The following is a 17,502-nucleotide window of genomic DNA, read 5'->3' on the forward strand; positions in this document are numbered from 1 at the left end:
GTTCCAAGACAAGTTCCCAGCCTCGTTTGTGGAAAAATACAGGTACCAAAATGGAGCTCAGTGTCATGTGGTTTAGTCACATGCCCTTGCATGTGATTCATAGCAGCCATTATCGATAGGCTGACTGAAGCGTTCCCAGGAAGGTTCACCAGGTGGGGGATGAGCTTCTCCTCAGGCCTATTGTTTCCCCTAATGGTCCATTACCCTGAATAGGCCCTTCACAACCAGCTGTCTAGACTGGAAGCCTCTTGCCTTCTAGCTGTCACTCAAGTGCAACCACATTTGAAATACAGATACATAGTCCATATTCATAACTCCTGATACAAAAATGAGACATGTGTACAAAGAGGATAATCATATACAGCAAATCATAACTTTTCCAATGAAACCTCACATGACATATTTTCTACAAGATACATCGTAATTATGTCATAATCACATCATAATCATACCACTATAATGAACATGTGGTGCAGAGTGGCATACCCATATCTAGGTAAACACAATACAACACCTGCAAGCCATTCCCTGCCTCAGTGTCCTCACCACCCTGGAGCATAATTTGGGATTTGATCAAAGCCCTTGATGGTGTGACTGATGTGGTTGGGTCCTATTCTGTCCCCATATCTACTCTAGCGACACCATCAGAGGACCCAGCCACACCATCAAGGGCTCGTTCACCTGCACATCTACCAATGTGATATATGCCATCATGTGCCAGCAATGCCCCTCTGCCATGTACATTGGCCAAACCGGACAGTCCCTCCGCAAAAGAAGAAATGGACACAAATCGGACATCAGGAATGGTAACATACAAAAGCCAGTAGGTGAACACTTCAATCTCCCTGGACATTCTTTAACAGATTTAAAAGTCACTATCATTGAACAAAAAAACTTCAGAAACAGACTTCAAAGAGAAACAGCAAAACTAAAATTCATTTGCAAATTGAACACCATTAATCTGGGCTTGAATAGGGACTGGGAGTGGCTGGCTCATTACAGAAGCAGCTTTGCCTCTCCTGGAATTGACACCTCCTCATCTATTATTGGGAGTGGACTACATCCACCCTGATTGAATTGGCCCTGTCAACACTGGTTCTCCACTTGCAAAGTAACTCCCTGCTCTCCATGTGTCAGTATATAATGCCTGCATCTGGAACTTTCACTCTATGCATCTGAAGAAGTGGGATTTTTTACCCACGGAAGGTTATGCCCAAATAAATCTGCTTGTCTTTAAGCTGCCACTGGACTCTGTTGTTTTTGTGGATACAGACTAACACAGCTACCCCGATACTTAAATAGCCACTGGAATCATGGTTAAAATTGACACACAACCCCTCCCGAAATCTGAAAGGGCTCCCTTGTGGCTGGGGAGGCAGAGCCAGGTGGAGATGATCCAGCAAGTGACAGAGGGAGGGGACGAGAAGAGCGAGCGACGGGGAGGAGCCTTGGGGAGAAGAAGCAGTAAAGCCTTAGCAGAAGAGGTGAGGCAAGGGGCAGGGCCTCAGGGGTCCAGATATCAGCAATTACAAAGATAACAACCCTATGAGTTCATGAATTGTACACAGACCAATTCCCCAGTACACTCAGGTCAGGAAAGGGTTTAATGTCGCTTTGACTATCCAGTCAGGGATTCAGGGAAGAGGGTCCGGCACCATGTCACCAGCCAGTTCTGTATGGAGCTCAGTCTGAGAGCCAGAGCACCAGGGGAAAACTTTAGGTCTCTTTATGAGTAAAGAGCCGGAGCAGCCTGTCCCGGATCTGTTTGGTCCTCACCCCGTAGATGATGGGGTTTAGCATGGGGGGCAGCAGGAGGTACACGTTGGCTGTGAGAATGTGAAAATTCTGGGGTATACTGTGGCCAAACCATTGCGTGAGGAAGGAGAAGAGAGCTGGGGTGTAAAAGGCTAAGATGGCACAGAGGTGGGAGCCGCAGGTCCCAAAAGTCTTTAACCGGGCGTCGTTTGTGGGGAGATTGAAGATGGCCCTGAGGATCTGGGTATAGGACATGGTGATACAAAATACATCCAGACCAATCCCAGAGAATACCAAAAAGAGGCCATAGTAAATACTGACGCTGATGTCAGCGCAGGCCAGCTTCACCACGGCCATGTGGCCACAGTATGTGTGGGGGACGATGTTGGTTCTGCAATATGTCCACTGCCTCGCCAGGAAGAGAAAGGGCAGTGCAAGCATGCCGCCGCGCAGCACCACAACCAGCCCAATCCTGGCCACCACGGGATTTGTCAGGATAGTTGAATGTCTCAGGGGGTCACAGATAGCCACGTAGCGATCCAAAGCCATGGCCACGAAAAACCCAGACTCCATCACTGTGAAGCAGTGAATGAAGTAAGTCTGGGTGAGACAGGCACTGAAATCGATTTCCCTGGAATTGAACCAGAAGATGCTCAGCATTTTGGGCAGGATGGATGTGGACAGGACCAGGTCGGTAACGGCCAGCATGCAGAGGAAATAGTACATGGGCCCATGGAGGCTCAGCTCCCTCTTCACGATGAACAGGATGGTGAAGTTCCCCAAGAGGGCTATGGTGTACATGGTGCAGAAGGGGATGGAGATCCAGACATGGGCTGCCTCCAGGCCAGGAATGCCCTGCAGGATGAAGGTGGAGGGGTTGGTGAAGTCGGTTGTGTTGGAATCTGACATGGAGTAAGGGAGACGGTGTCCAACTCTGAGGCAGAACGGTGTCTCCTGCATGTACCGTACGTTCCCCTGACTTCTTGTATGTGCCCAGGGTCTAGGGTGATGGTCGCAGTACAAATGCCTGGATGGAGAGACAATGTGAATTTGCGACACTACATGCACTACTGGAGGCTGTTCTCATGGGGGAAGCAGATTGGTCGCTTTTCAGACACTGAGAAATGATATTTTCATTATTCAGAGGAATGAATTATGAACAACAGACCCTACTGAAATAAAATTATTCTACTTAACTGCCAGGGGGAAAATTTGTCACGTACACATGGGAGAAAGTAGAAGGGAGATATGCAGCATCAACTATGGATACTCTTAACTCAGGAAGTTTCTCCGAGAGGAAATGTAACCAAACTCCAACCCTGCAGACAATGGAATTTTCTGTGCCTGCGTCCTGTAGATAACTAACTGCTTGGCTTGCAAAATAATGTGGGTGGGGGGGCAAGTAGATGAACAATAAGGGGTCATAAGAGGGGCAGATACATGTAGCTTGCTAATTATGTATGGTAATGATGGCAAATTTTGGCCAATCATAGAGCGATAGATTATCATAGTCAACTGCATATGATACTTTGGTGTAAGTGTTTTCGGGGTTCTTGTTGACTTATGAGCTTGAACCCAATTGCAATTGAAATAAACGGATCGCCCCCCCCCCCCCCCCCCCCCCGGGGCTCCTTGCTTGATTACCTGTGTCCGTCTCTCCTTATTCCTCAGCTGGAACGGACAGGAATTTCTACGACTCTACTAATGCCAATTCCATGTTTGATAGTGCCCCATCCACCAATAAGTCCTACACATCATGGTGTGGGAAACCTTAATAGGCACCAGCAGGAAACACGAGTGTGGATAGTGGTTATCCATCATCAATCCTTAATGAAATGAAACCCAAGCTAGGGAGTCCATGCTGTAGGGAGTTCCCCATTCACCCAGTTCCTCAAAAACTGAGTGGAAAAAACAAACCTTTGCCAAGCCATGTGCAAAGGGGAAACATCCCAACTAGAACATACCTCAACAAAAAAACCTTGGCATCATTGATAGCAGCTCCACAGAAACACCTACTCATTCACAGCAGTGGTCAAACAAAGACAATGTTCGGATGCTTAAGGAAGGGGATGGACATGCCCTCAGTTTTGGTCACTCAGTCTCTATAAAGGCTATAACAGATAGAAAGGGGATTTCTGAGACAGGCTATGAGAATTGGGGAGGCTGCCAGATGCAGACAGACTGAAAAGTCTGGGACTGTTTAGTTTAGAGAAGAGAAAAATAAGGGAGCTTATGATAGAGGAGAACAAAATAAACAATGGAACTGATTACATTCAAATGGACAAACAAAGAGAAGAGTTCCCAACCAGTAATATCAATAGATACTTAGTGCTTCAAAAGGGCTAATTCCCCAAACCTGAGACAAAATATTATTAAAACTGATTGGGAGGAAAACTTTAGAAAGAAAAATTGGAATGATTACCACAGCCAAGAAAGTAGACAACTTTGGCTAAAAACCCAGTTCAGTGGCAAAGTGAAGGCAGTAACTGGGATGGAGGGGGGAGGAAGAAAGATATAAAAAGGGGAAATAGATAGCAAACAATACAAATTGGAATGTATGAAGTTGATAAGGGACGTGAAACTTATCAGAGAGAAATCTGTGCTTGGCAGGGCTAAGGATCACAAAAAGGTGGTTATTATATTAAGAAGAAAAGAAATCCTAGAAAAGATTTAAGGCCAATTTCTAGAGGGAGAAAGGATGTGTTCAAGAAATATTTTAGTTCTGCATTTGGAAAGAAGCAGTATGAGGTACTCATATCACATGAGATGATGAAATACATATATATGAAAAAGCATATGCAGAACAGTACTGTGTTAATTTAAACTATTACAAATAAAGGGAAAGCTTTAAAAAAGATCTGACAAGGTTAAGAAACAATGGAAAAGCTGGTCTGGGATTAGTTAAAAAAAAAGTCTAGCAATATAATTAATGCCAGTCAACAACTGGATTTATGGAGAATAGGTCTTGTCAAATAAACCCGATTTCATCCTTTAAGGAGAGAACACATGTGGTTGATCAAGGGAACTGTACAGATGCAATGGGCTTCAATTTCTCTGAGTCATTTGATTTAGTAGGGGAAAACATTGAGATGAAAAAATAAACATTATACAATATCAGTAGAACACACGTTAAATGGACTAAAAACTGGCTAACTGACAGATCTCACAAAGCAGTTGTCAATGGACCACTGTCAGTAAATGGGGCTGTTTCTGGTGGGTTTCTGCAGGGATCAGTTCTAGGCCTGATGCTATTCAATATTTCCATCAAAGATTTGGAAGCAAATAGAAAATCACTGCCGATAAAATTAGCAGATGAACTAAAGGTTGGCAGAGTGGTTACAATCAGGAGGCCTGGGCAGGTACATTGACTGATTTGGAGCGTTCGGTGACCTGGGCCTATGCAAACAATATGTTTTAATACACTCAAATGCAAAGCTATCCTCTCGGAACAGGGAATGCAGGCCCGACACACAGACTAGGGCACTGTATTATGGGACGCAGGGAATGAGAAAAGGATTTAGGGGTCACTGTGGACAACCAGCTCATCACGAGCTCCCATTGCGATATTGTGGCCAAAAGGGCTGATGTGATCCTTGGATGTTGTCAAGGCTGCTCCCCACTCTGAACTTTAGGGTACAAATGTGGGGACCTGCATGAAACTTCTAAGCTTTTAACTACCAGCTTAGATCTGGTCCACTGCCACCACTCCCAAAGTGCTAATTCCCTTCCCTGGGTAGCCTTGAGAGACTCTTCACCAATTCCCTGGTGAATACAGATCCAACCCCTTGGATCTTAAAACAAGGAGAAATTAATCATCCCCCCTCCTTTCGCCCACCAACTCCTGGTCGATCAAGATCCAACCCCCTTGGATCTAAAAACTTGGATCTAAAAACTGCTTCAGCTGCAGTACTAGTTCCTGGTTTGGTCACAAATGTATAGAAAGGATGTCGAGAAACTGGAAAGGATCCAGAGGCAAGAGACAAAGATGATCAAAGGGATGGAATTCAATCCACAAGAACATAAGAGAGGCCATACTGGGTCAGACCAGAGGTCCTTCTAGCCCAGTATCCTGTCTACCGATAGTGGCCAATGCCAGGTGCCCCAGAGGGAATGAACAGAAAAGGTAATCATCAAGTGATCTGTCCCCTGTAGCCCATACCCAGCTTCTGAGAAGCAGAGGCTAGGGACACTATCCCTGTCCATCCTGGCTAATAGCCATTGATGGACCTATCCTCCATGAACTTCTCTAGTTCTTTTTTGAACCCTGTTATAATCTTGGCCTTCACAACATCCTCTGGCAAGGAGTTCCGCCGGTTGACTGTGCATTATGTGGAAAAATATTTCCTTTTGTTTGTTTTAAACCTGCTGCCTACTGATTTCATTTGGTGACCCCTCTATTATAGACCTCTATAATATCCCCCCACCCTTAGTCCTCTCTTTTCAAGCTGAAAAATCCCAGTCTTATTAATCTCTCTTCATATGGAACCTGTTCCATACCACTCATGATTTTTGTTGCTCTTTTCTGAACCTTTTCCAATTCCAATATATCTGTTTTGAGATGGAGCAACTACATCTGCACACAGTATTCAAGATTTGGCATACCATGGAGTTATATAGAGGCAATAAGATATTTATTGCCTTATTATCTATCCCTTTCTTATTAGTTCCCAACATTCTCTTTATTTTTTTGTCTGCTGCTGCACATTGAGTGGATATTTTCAGAGAACTATTCACTATGACTCCAAGATCTCAACTAATTTAGACCCCATTGTTTTATATGTATAGGTGGGATTATGTTTTCTAATCCCATTACTTTGTATTTATCGACATTGAATTTCATCTGCCATTTAGTTGCCCTGTCACCCAGTTTTGAGAGATCCCTTTGTAGCTCTTTGAATCTGCCTGGGACTTAACTATCTTGAACAATTTTGTATCATTTGCAAATTTTGCCACCTCAATGTTTACCCCTTTTTCCTGATCATTTATGCATACCATCTGGGTCCTGGTGACTTATTACTGTTTAGTTTATCAATTTGTTCCAAAACCTCCTCTAATGACACCTCAATCTGCGACATTTTCTCAGATTTGTCACCTAAATAGAATGGCTCAGGTTTGGGAATCTCCCTCACATCCTCAGCCATGACGACCGATGCAAAGAATTCATTTAGCTTCTCCGCAATGATCTTATCATCCTTGAGTGCTCCTTTAGCCTCTCAATCGTCCAGTGGGCCGACTGGTTATTTAGCAGGGTTCCTGCTTCTCATGTACTTATTATTATTAGTAGTATTATTTGCTATTTCTTTGAGTCTTTGGCTAGCTGTTCTTCAAATTCTTTCTTGGCTTTCCTAATTATACTTTTTAACTTCATTTGCCAGAGTTTATGCTGCTTTCTATTTTCCTCAGTAGGATTTAACGTCTCATTTTTAAAAGATGCCTTTTTGCCTCTCACTGCTTTTTTTACTCTGCTGTTTAGCCACGGTGGCTCTTTTTTCCTTCCCTTACTATGTTTTTTAATTTGGGGGATACATTTAAGTTGAGCCTTTATTATGGTGTCTTTAAAAAGTTTCCATGCAGCTTGCAGGGATTTCACTTTGAGAGCGGTAGCGTTTAATTTCTGTTTAACTAGCCTCCTCATTTTGTGTAGTTCCCTTGTCTGAAATGAAATGTGACAGTGTTGGGCTGGTGTGATGTTTTACCCATCACAGGGATGTTAAATTTAACATATTATGCTCACTATTACCAAGCGGTCCAGCTACATGCAGTCAAAGGCTGAAGAAACTGGGTATGTTCAGTTTGGAAAGGAAGAGATTGAGGGGGGCATGGCAGCAGTCTTCAAATACTTGAAAGGCTGCTATAAAAAGATGGAGAAAAGTTTTCTCTTGCCACAGAGGGCAGAACAAGAGGCAATGGGTTCAAAGTACAGCAGAGCAGATGTTGATGAAATCTCAGGAAAAGCTTCCAAACTGTGAGAACAGCCGGGCAACGGACCAGATGCCACAACAGGCTGTGGAAGCTCCTTCAATGGAGAGTTTCATAAGGAGGCTGGGATGGTTCAGATCCTGCATCTTTGCAGGGGGTTAGACTAAATGACCCTTGTGGTCTCTTATGTAGACCAGGCCTCAGTTACATATTGGTCTTAATAGTGGGTTAACTGGGTCAAATGTAATGGCTTCTGCAATGCAGGAGATCAGAATGGATGATCTAATGGTCCTTTCAGGTCTGAAACTCTATCAATCTATTGATAAAGAAAGTGGATCAGGCATTTATATTCACTGTGTTTCATAACACATGAACAAGGGGACATTCAATTACATTGAAAGTCTGAACATATAAAACTGATAAAAGAAAATTGTTTACATAATACCTATTTGACCTGTGGAACTCCTTGCCACAGACATTATTGGAGCAAAGAGTTTAGCTGAATGGCATTCACAAATAGATTGGCCCTTCTAGGTGGTGCTGGGGGCACCACCGTTAGTTAAGGCTGTCTGACACCTTCAATTAGGAGACCTTATTTTCAGTTGCTTATAAATTAGACAAACTTTAAGCATTTGGACTGAAATTTCCCATGCAGTGTGTCTGCTTCTGGCTGATTTTTTTTTCAGGCATAACAGTTCAGCCAAATTCTGAAATTAATCTAGGAGAAAATGTGTCTGGCCCATGTCAAGTAACAGCCGCCCAAGGGCCCTCCCGCTGGTGGGAGCAAGAGCCCTGAGAGGCTAGAGGAGGAGGTGACAGTTTTTGTGCATTAATACCTAACTGTCTCCCAAGGCCTCTACTCAGGGCCTGTCTACACTACCCGCCGTATCGGTGGGCAGCGATCGATCCAGCGGGGGTTGATTTATTGTGTCTAGTCTAGATGCGATATATCGACCTCTGAGCGCTCTCCCATTGACTCCGTACTCCATAGGCAGAGTTGACAGGAGAGCGTCAGTTGTCGACTAACTTCAGTGAAGATCTAATTATGTTGACTTCAGCTATGCTATTCACATAGACATGCCGTCAGTTCTTATTCCAAGGGGAGTTTGCCTCAGTGGGGCCTAAGCAAACTACTACAGGCTACAGCCTCAGAATTTGGCTTTTGTATTGTCCATCTTGAAGGATCCACTGTGCCACGGAAATGCAGCTGCCTAGGGGCTGGAGACCATGAGTCGGGGGTGGGAGGGAGGGCACATCAAAGAGGGACACTTTGGCCAGTGATACTGCAGCAAATTCATCCCTGTGGGAAGGGCCCTGGGATGATTAATGGCTCCACAGAGCGGAAAGGACCCCAGAATTATTCTCTATCCCATTATGCCCATGTAGCACTGGGTTTGTCGAGCAGGTGAGCTCCTCAGCAAGAGATGGGTACCTTTGAATCCTGAGTCAGACGTGTCTTCCTTGGCAATCCCCCTCAGGTAGCCGTGTCCCACACCTCTCTCACCCCAGCATCTGCAGCAGCATCCCACACTGAGAGCTGAAACTGGGGTGTGCACTGTTTATAATATAGCTCTGTGCAATCCCAGGGGGTTTCGTTCAGCGTCTAGTGGAGAAGTAGCATCTGAATGTAAACAGTCTGGAGACAAGCCTGTCTGTGATTCTGTGTTCTTTATCCTCCTTAAGGAGTAAACAGCAATTAAGGGACTTTCTCAAAGGGAGATGAGAACTCTTGGGATCACTGCTTAGTCAGAGATGAATTGGCTGCTATGTGCATTTCTGCATATTTAAAAATTATAATGGATTAGTAATAAACCTAGGGATAATTCCGAGACCTCCATAGGGTCTGATACCCTGTAAATGCCCAGGAGGGAAGTGTAGAGAATAGACAGAGAAATCCAGAGAAAGATGCCTTAGGGGAGACATGAACACATTCTGCAAGCACACAGGGCTGTTGCTAAGGGATCAGAGATCAGTAATTCTCATCAGTAACTATCATCATACTGTGCAGCACCTTTCACTGAAGGATATTCAAAAGACCTAGCAAAGGAAAGTCATTATGAATGTATCCCCATTTTACAGATAGGTAAACTGATCCACAGGGAGAGTGACTTGACCAACGTCACACAGCGATGACAGACAGAACCAAGGAGTCCTGTCTTCCCTGCCATAACCATGGTCTCTCCATCAATAATTGGGCACATGACAAAAGGGAAAAGGACTCATGGTCTAGCAGGGCCTGTTCATGTGGTGGGTGTGATGGACTTCCGCGGGGTGTAACCTGGAACTGGGGTACTGCTGACCCCTCTGGTAGACCAATCTGTGCCCCCTCTCACACTGGGAAGCTCTGACAAGCTGCAATTGTCTCCAGGTCTTGCATTTACACAGCCACACACAGGCAGGGACACACCCAGCTGTGGTTATATGAAAGCTTTCACTAGCCACTCATGAACCAACAATAGAGAGGCTCGAGCCACTTCCCCCAGCTCCCCAGCCTAGGACCCCAGAGCTGCACTGTCTTGCCCTAGTCAAATTCCTGACCAGTGTAAGTGTATTACCTGGTCCGCCCCCCCTCAATGTGGAGATGACAATGCACCAGCCCCTGTTCATGAGCAGATTTCCCCTTTGCATTTCAAATAACACACTGTATTAGGTAAAAATATATAAAACAGATTTATTAACGACACAGAAAGATCGACAGATCAAAGTTAGTTACCTACGAAAAAAACAAAATTACAATCTATGCAATATACAAGGAGTGTGTCACTCTGATGGAACAAACAGTCCGCCAATCTTCCATAAACAGGCTAGAAACCTCCTCAGCGTGGGACCACAGCCCCAGTTCAGTTCTTGTTTCTAAGGTGGTTCCAGGTGTTGAGTTGTGGAGGGAGTGAGGCCAAGAGATGATGTCAATTCCACCTGTTACAGCTTCTGCCATGTGGAGGGAAATTCATTCTTCCAAGCAAAAGCCCCCAGCACAGTTAGTGGAAAAGTTCAGGCACAAGATGGAGTCCAGTGTCACATGAGTTGGTCACATGCCCTTGTATGCTTTGATAAGTCATAGCAGGCCTTTCACAGGAAAGTCCATCAGGTGGGGAGAAGCTTCTTCTAAGGCCTATTGTGTTTCTTAATGGGCGTTACCTTGGATGGTTCATCCACAATGTACTGGCTAGAGTGGATTTAAGTACCTTGTGGGTGTTACCCAGGAGCAAACACATCCAATACTACTACCTAGTCAACATACATAACTTTAGGTACAAAAATGATACACGCATACAACTAGGGTAATCATATTCAGCAAATCATAAATTTCCCATTGATACCTTATGTGACATATGTCGTATAAAACACTTCATAATCACATAACCATGGTAAATATGAGGGTGCCCGGGTGTTGCTTTGGGGAACAGAATGTTACACCTCCCTCCTTAGTTTACTGCAGGAGTGTTAGTCACTGACTAATATGGAGGCAATGTGCCCAAGACCCTCTTTAGCTTTTGACCATACAACTCTCAAGTATTGCAAACATTGTGGTGTTACCCACAGGTGTTTGTGCAAGGTTCTGTGTACCTTTTAAAACTTCATAGAGCAGCCCAGTGATCTCAAAAGTCAGCAAGTGTGGCTTCTCTGGGTCGCTAGAGAACCTCTTTGTATCTGTGCACCATTGTTAACCATTGTGCTTTTCCAATTGGTGATAACTCAGTACAGATATTCATCAATGCCGTGACTGGGAGGGCCTACGTTTCCCCTTCCACACAGCAGACCAGGTTTATTATGGTTTCCTGCTGTGATAAGCTTTGAGTCTGTGTACAGGTGTTAGCTGAGAAGTAGTATCCTCACAAGGCTTCTTGTTTACTATTCCTAGAACGTCCAAAAGCTTTCATTGAAAATCATGCGTGTTACACCTTTTCATAGGATTTACCATCAGTACCAAATTCTTTCTTAAAAATTATAAGAAAGTTCTAAAATTATTAACAAACTTTGCATCATGATATTTAACCATAACACCAAATCTTTTATCACAGGCAGGCATTTCCAAGTATTTTTATTATACCACATCTTCTGCTTGGACCGTTTGGTTTGTTCAATACCCATTGTGTTTTTAAACACCTCCCTGAACTTTAATATGTGTTAAATTACTCATTTTCCTTTCTCCTCAGTGTCCCCTTCAGAAGGGATCTCAGTCTAAGGTCATCTTTGGGGTCTTGTTATGCCAGGGTCTTGTAAGGTAAGGTTATAAGGGGTCTTCATTGACTACAGGTGCTCCAATTAACCTGTAGCAACCCACCCTAGTCTAGAGGGAACCACGCCTTAATTAGCCTAGGGCTTATATATCTCCCCTCTATCACTCTCCCATGGCTCCCTGCCCTGCCCTATCACACATGACATCACCCTTCTTTTTTACCCCTTTTATTCTTACCCAGAGACTTCCAACAAGTCTGTCTCCTATTTCATTCACAACCTCAGTCCAAGTGTATACTTATAAATTTTATCAATCACACAAAGCCTTTCAAAGGTAGTGAAGTATTCAGCAATATCACCTGACTCACTGTATGCGGGACACAGCTGTTCCCATCTGTGGATTTTTGGAGAGGTGGGAATCAGTGCAGTGGGAGGGTTCTGGTTCTACTTTTCCAGCTAGTCCAATTGGTGTTTCTGCTCTCCTTCTTTCTCCTCAATTTCTTGTTGTTTCAGTTCCACAGCTCTCCTGTGTTCAGCCTCCTCTCTGGAAGCCTCTCTCTGCTTTAGCTCTAAAATTTTCCTATGTTCTGTTTCTTTTTCTACTGCCTGTAATCTGAATAGCTCCAATTTCACAATTGTTTCACTCTTTTCCCTCGTCTTACTTCTTTTCTGTCCCTACATCCCGTTCCCGAAATAAGAAACAGGAAGAAACAAACTGGTAACCTCTGTCACTGACTTATAGTCACCACACTTAACATCTCACTTAAAATCTCCACACCAGTGTATCAAGTGCAAATCTCTCGCAGAACAACAAGTTGGGCATTTCACACTGCTCGCTATGCCACTGTGACAGACTTCCGCGGGGTGCATCCTGGAACTGGAGTACCTCTGAGCCCTCTGGCATACCAGGCTGGGTGCCCTCCCACACAGTGATAATGTGAAAAGCTTCAAACACCAGCAGGTCCTGCACTCACACAAACATTCTCAGGAAAGGACACACCCAGCAGAGTTACATGAATGTTTTTGGCAGTCACTCAGGGGCCAACAATAAAGAGGATCCAGCCAATTTTCCCCATATCCCCAGCTTAGGACCTCAGAGTTGTACCATCTTGTCCTGGTCAGAAGCCTGTGACAATTACAGGAATGGTGTACAAGTTTTGTATTGTGTTTATCTGGATCTGGGTATCTCCTGTGCTGTCTAAAGTAGAGGAATTGTTTTAGCAACCCCTTTTGCAAAACCTGCATGTGTTTGCTACAGGAATCATGGGCCACAAAGAGAGAAACTAGAAATAGAATGAGCCCAAACAGGAGCTCTGGGAAGGGTGTGCTGAAGCAATTGGAGAGTCTGGGGGAGCCAAGCAAAAACTAGTTTCGGGACCTTGGCATTCAGGTCTCCACTACCAGAGGGAAGCGCTAGAACAGAAGCTGCACCTGAAGATTGGAGCTAGAAACCCAGAGCCAAAGACAGGGCCTGAATGCTGCTCCGACTCAAAAGCACATGGGTCTAGGGTGTGGAACCCAAACATACCTTCTGGTGAGTGTCCACCTGCGGGAGCTTAAGCAAGGCTGTGACAGCAAACCTGGAGCTGCTACATGGATGCTAGGGGACTATGTGTGGAAGGGAAGTGGGGCTGGGTGGGGAGGTGTCCACAAGATGTTCTCTTCACCCAAATGTGGCTCCTCTGGCCTCAGTGTTTCCACGAGTGGTCTGGTTCCTGCCCTGATACAGTCAGAATCCCTGAAGGAAATGTTTCCTGAACCAGGCAGTGCTGGTTTGGGGGCAGGGAGATGATTTGTCTCTCCCTTGGAAAGTGCTCCTCAGAATGGCCTCCCTCTCTCTGCCACTTGTAATGTGCATAGAAGGTATGTCCTGTCAGATGTGAATGGGAAAGTTATGATTTGCTAAGTATGACTCTCCTGTTTGTATGCATATATCATCTTTGTGTCTGAAGTTATGATGAATGGTGATGTACTGGTATCAGAGGACCAGTGCCAGTTCATGGCCAGAGCAGTGGGGTTCGGGGGTCAGGACTCCCGGTTCCTATTCTCAGCCCTACCACCTACTCATTGTGTGGCCTTGGGTAAATCACTTTACCTCTGCGTGGCTCACTCAGTCCATGACATGGGGATAATACTGCTAGCAGCCAGATAAAGCGATTGTAGATGTAGTGATCAAAAGCGTCACTCAGAGCGAACGTTAGACTCAGCTTCACAGTTCAGCTTCAGCCCCTGGGCAATGGGTGCCCTGTAGTTCTAGATAAGGTGCTGTGTATTTGTGTAAATAGCCGGCTAATGGTAGCTGTGCCATTTATCTCCCTCCCTGTGAGCTACCAACACCACCCCGACCTCTGCCCAGCATCCCGCCTTCCCAGCTAACACAGGGGCTGATCCTTCCGCCTCTCTCAGCTGTTATCCACCTAGCTTCAAAGCTGATCCCTTGCCCTGCCCCCAAGGCCTGGCTCAGGGCAAAGGGGTCCCAGCCCATAATCATTGCATAGATCCTGCCTGCTATAGTCTCCCAGCCGGGAGTAACAAAAGGGGTCAGAAAGCTAAAGAAATAACGCACACAATGGTCTCTTCACTCAGGACTTTGTAGCTGAGCTTTAGGGCTCACAAGCTGTATGACGCACAATCTCACCCACCAGCCACTCAACCTGCTCCCAACCCTCAGCTGCTTTTACGTGATTTCCTGGTGTCCCTCTCCACTCCTGACTGGCCTGTGGGCCCCAGCACGGCTTGCTGCTGCACTCCCTGCAGGCTCCTTGTCAGGCTGCAGCAGCTCCTGTCTCATCCCCAGAGCAGAGGGAACTCAGCTGGTGAGGGAGACTCAGCGAGTGATGGGGGGAGAAGAGGAGTGAGCGAGAGGGTCAGCACCTTGCGGGGAAAAGCGCAGAAGTGGGTGGAGCCTTGAGATGAGATTTGGAGCAGAATCTGGGCATTGGAGGGAGAGGCAGGGCAGGGGGCAGGACATCAGGGGTCCAGTTACCAGAAATTAGCAAGGTGGCAACCCTATGAGTTAATGAGTTGTACACAGACCCATTCCCAAGTTTGTCACGCTGACAAAGCAGACTAATGTCAGGAAATGATTTAATGTCTCTCACTGATCAGCCAGTGATTCAGGGAAGAGGGCCCAGGACCAAGTCACCACCCAGATCTGCATGGAACTTGGTCTGAGAACCAGAGCACCAAGAGAAAAACTTAGTCCCTTTACGAGTAATGAGCCGGAGAAGCCTGTTCCGGATCTGTTTGGTCCTCACGCCATAGATGATGGGGTTCATCATAGGGGGCACCAGGAGGTACACGTTGCCAATGATAACGTGGAAATGTAGGGGCACATTGTGGCCAAAACGGTACATGAGGAAGGAGAAGAGAGCTGGCATGTAAAAGGCTAAGATGGCACAGAGGTGGGAGACGCAGGTCCCAAGAGTCTTGAGCCGGGCATCCTTTGTGGGGAGGCTGAAGATGGCTCTGAGGATCTGGATATAGGACACGACAATAAAAAATACATCCACACCGGTCACAAAGAATAGCACAAATAGGCCGTAGTAACTAGTGATGTGGATGTCAGCACAGACCAGCTTCATCACAGCCATGTGATCACAGTGCGTGTGGGGAATGATGTTGGTTCTGCAATATGGCCACTGAATTGCCAGGAGGAAAGAGGGCAGTATGATCATGCCACCACGCAGTACTACGGCCACACCGATGTTGGCCACCACAGGGTCTGTCAGGATGGTGGAATGTCTCAGGGGATCGCAGATGGCCACGTAGCGATCCAAAGCCATGGCCACGAAGAACCCAGACTCCATTACTAAAAAGCAGTGAAGGAAGTACATCTGGGTGAGGCAGGCACTGAATTCTATTTCCCTGGAATTGAACCAGAAAATGCTGAGCGATTTTGGCAGAGTAGATGTAGTCAGGACCAGGTCGGTGATGGCCAGCATGCAGAGGAAATAGTACATGGGCACATGGAGGCTTGGTTCCGTCTTTACGATGGACAGGATGGTGAGGTTCCCCAAGATGGCTATGATGTACATGGTGCAGAAGGGTATGGAGATCCAGACATGGGCTGCCTCCAGCCCAGGAATGCCCAACAGGATGAAGGTGGAGGGGTTGGTGAATTCGGTTGTGTTGGAATCTGACATGGAGTAGGGGAGAAGGTGTCCAACTCTGAGGTAGAACGGTGTCTCCTGCACGTACCGTACATTCATCAGACTTCCTGTATGTGCCCAGGCTCTAGGGTGATGGTTGCAGTATAAATGCCTGGATGGAGAGACAATGTTCATATGAGACACTACATGCACTACTGGAGGCTGTTCTCATGGATGAAGCAGATTGGTCGCTCTTCACACACTGAAAAATGATATTTTCATTATTGAGATAAAGGAATTATGAAACACTGACCCTACTAATTCCAATTCTATATTTTATGGTCCTCCATGTGTCAGTAATTCCTACAGATCGTGGTGTGGAAATCCTTAATAGGCACCAGCAGGAAACCGGAGTGTGGATACTGGTTATCCACCATTGTTCCTTAATGCAATGAATCCCAGGCTAGAGAGTCCATGCTGTAAGGAGTTCCCTATTTAGCCCGTTGCTCAAAATCTGAGAGTGGAAAAGACCAAAGCTTAGCCAGACATGTACAGGGGTAAACATCCCAGCTAGACCAAGCGGCAGGGAAAAGACCTGGGCCACATTGACAGAAGCTCCATGGAAACACCTGTTCATTTGCAGGACTGGCCAAAAGAAAGACAATGTTCTCATACCTAAGAAAGGGGATAGAGGATAACCGGCTCTGGACACACACTCTGTTGTGGTCACTCAGTCTCTATAAAGGATATAGCAGATAGAAAGGGGATTTCTGAGACAGGCTATGAGAATGGGGGAGGTTCGAGATGTGGACACACTGAAAAGTCTGGGACTGTTTAGTTTAGAGAAGAGACAAATAAGGGGTATATGATAGAGGAGAGGAAAATATACAATGGAACTGATTACGTTCAAATGGACAAACAGAGAACAGTTCCCAACCAGTAATACCTTTAGACACTTTGTGCTTCCCCAGATATGAGGCAAATTATCAGAAAAATGGATTGGGAGGAAAAAATTAGACAGGAAACTGGAAAGGAAAAGAGGAAATTTTATTGGAAGAGTTTATTAGATAACTAGAAAGCCACAATTCCAAAGTCAAGGAAGTGGACAACTTTGGCTAAAAACCTGGTTTAGTGACAAATGGAAGGCAGCTATTAGGGGTGGGGAAAGCAATATATAACAAATGGGAAACAGGGACATAGACAGCAAGCAATACAACTTATGAGCACTGATAAAGGAAATCCGAGAAAAGTTTTAGGCCAATTCCTAGAGAGAGAAAGGAAACTTGCTAATGTTGCAGAAAAGGTAGATGTGTTCAATACTTATTTTTTGTTCTACATTTATAAAGAAGCGGTATGATTTACTCATATCGCCTAAGATGATTTAATACTTTCCAGTCCATTAGCGGTCTAAGAGGATGATAAACAGCATCTACAATAGAACCTTAGTGTTACAAACAACCACACATCTCATTTGGAACCAGAAGTGCGCAATCAGACAGCAGCAGAGCCAAAAAAAAAAAAAAGGAACTACAGGACAGTACTGTGTTAAATGTAATTT

The 17,502-nt window shown here is 45.3% G+C and overlaps 2 protein-coding genes across 2 annotated transcripts; both read right to left on the bottom strand.

Moving 5' to 3' along the window:
- Positions 1–1,714: 1,714 nt before the first annotated feature.
- LOC101944533 (olfactory receptor 52E4-like) lies at positions 1,715–2,715 on the bottom strand. Its single transcript, XM_008177856.2, has one exon. The coding sequence runs from the start codon at positions 2,713–2,715 to the stop codon at positions 1,717–1,719; it is 999 nt and encodes a 332-aa protein (XP_008176078.2). The 3' UTR covers positions 1,715–1,716.
- Positions 2,716–14,374: 11,659 nt separating this feature from the next.
- LOC101944802 (olfactory receptor 52R1-like) lies at positions 14,375–16,360 on the bottom strand. The gene has a single exon (XM_065549904.1). The coding sequence runs from the start codon at positions 16,137–16,139 to the stop codon at positions 14,970–14,972; it is 1,170 nt and encodes a 389-aa protein (XP_065405976.1). The 5' UTR covers positions 16,140–16,360; the 3' UTR covers positions 14,375–14,969.
- Between the last annotated feature and the right edge of the window lie 1,142 nt (positions 16,361–17,502).

Source organism: Chrysemys picta, chromosome 1 (genome assembly GCF_011386835.1).
Source record: "Chrysemys picta bellii isolate R12L10 chromosome 1, ASM1138683v2, whole genome shotgun sequence".
NCBI classification, from domain to species: domain Eukaryota; kingdom Metazoa; phylum Chordata; order Testudines; family Emydidae; genus Chrysemys; species Chrysemys picta.

What these genes read in the sequence shown, in the direction of transcription:
- LOC101944533 (XM_008177856.2), bottom strand. Translation starts at nt 2,715, where the DNA reads ATGCAGGAGACACCGTTCTGCCTCAGAGTTGGACACCGTCTCCCTTAC.
- LOC101944802 (XM_065549904.1), bottom strand. Translation starts at nt 16,139, where the DNA reads ATGAACATTGTCTCTCCATCCAGGCATTTATACTGCAACCATCACCCT.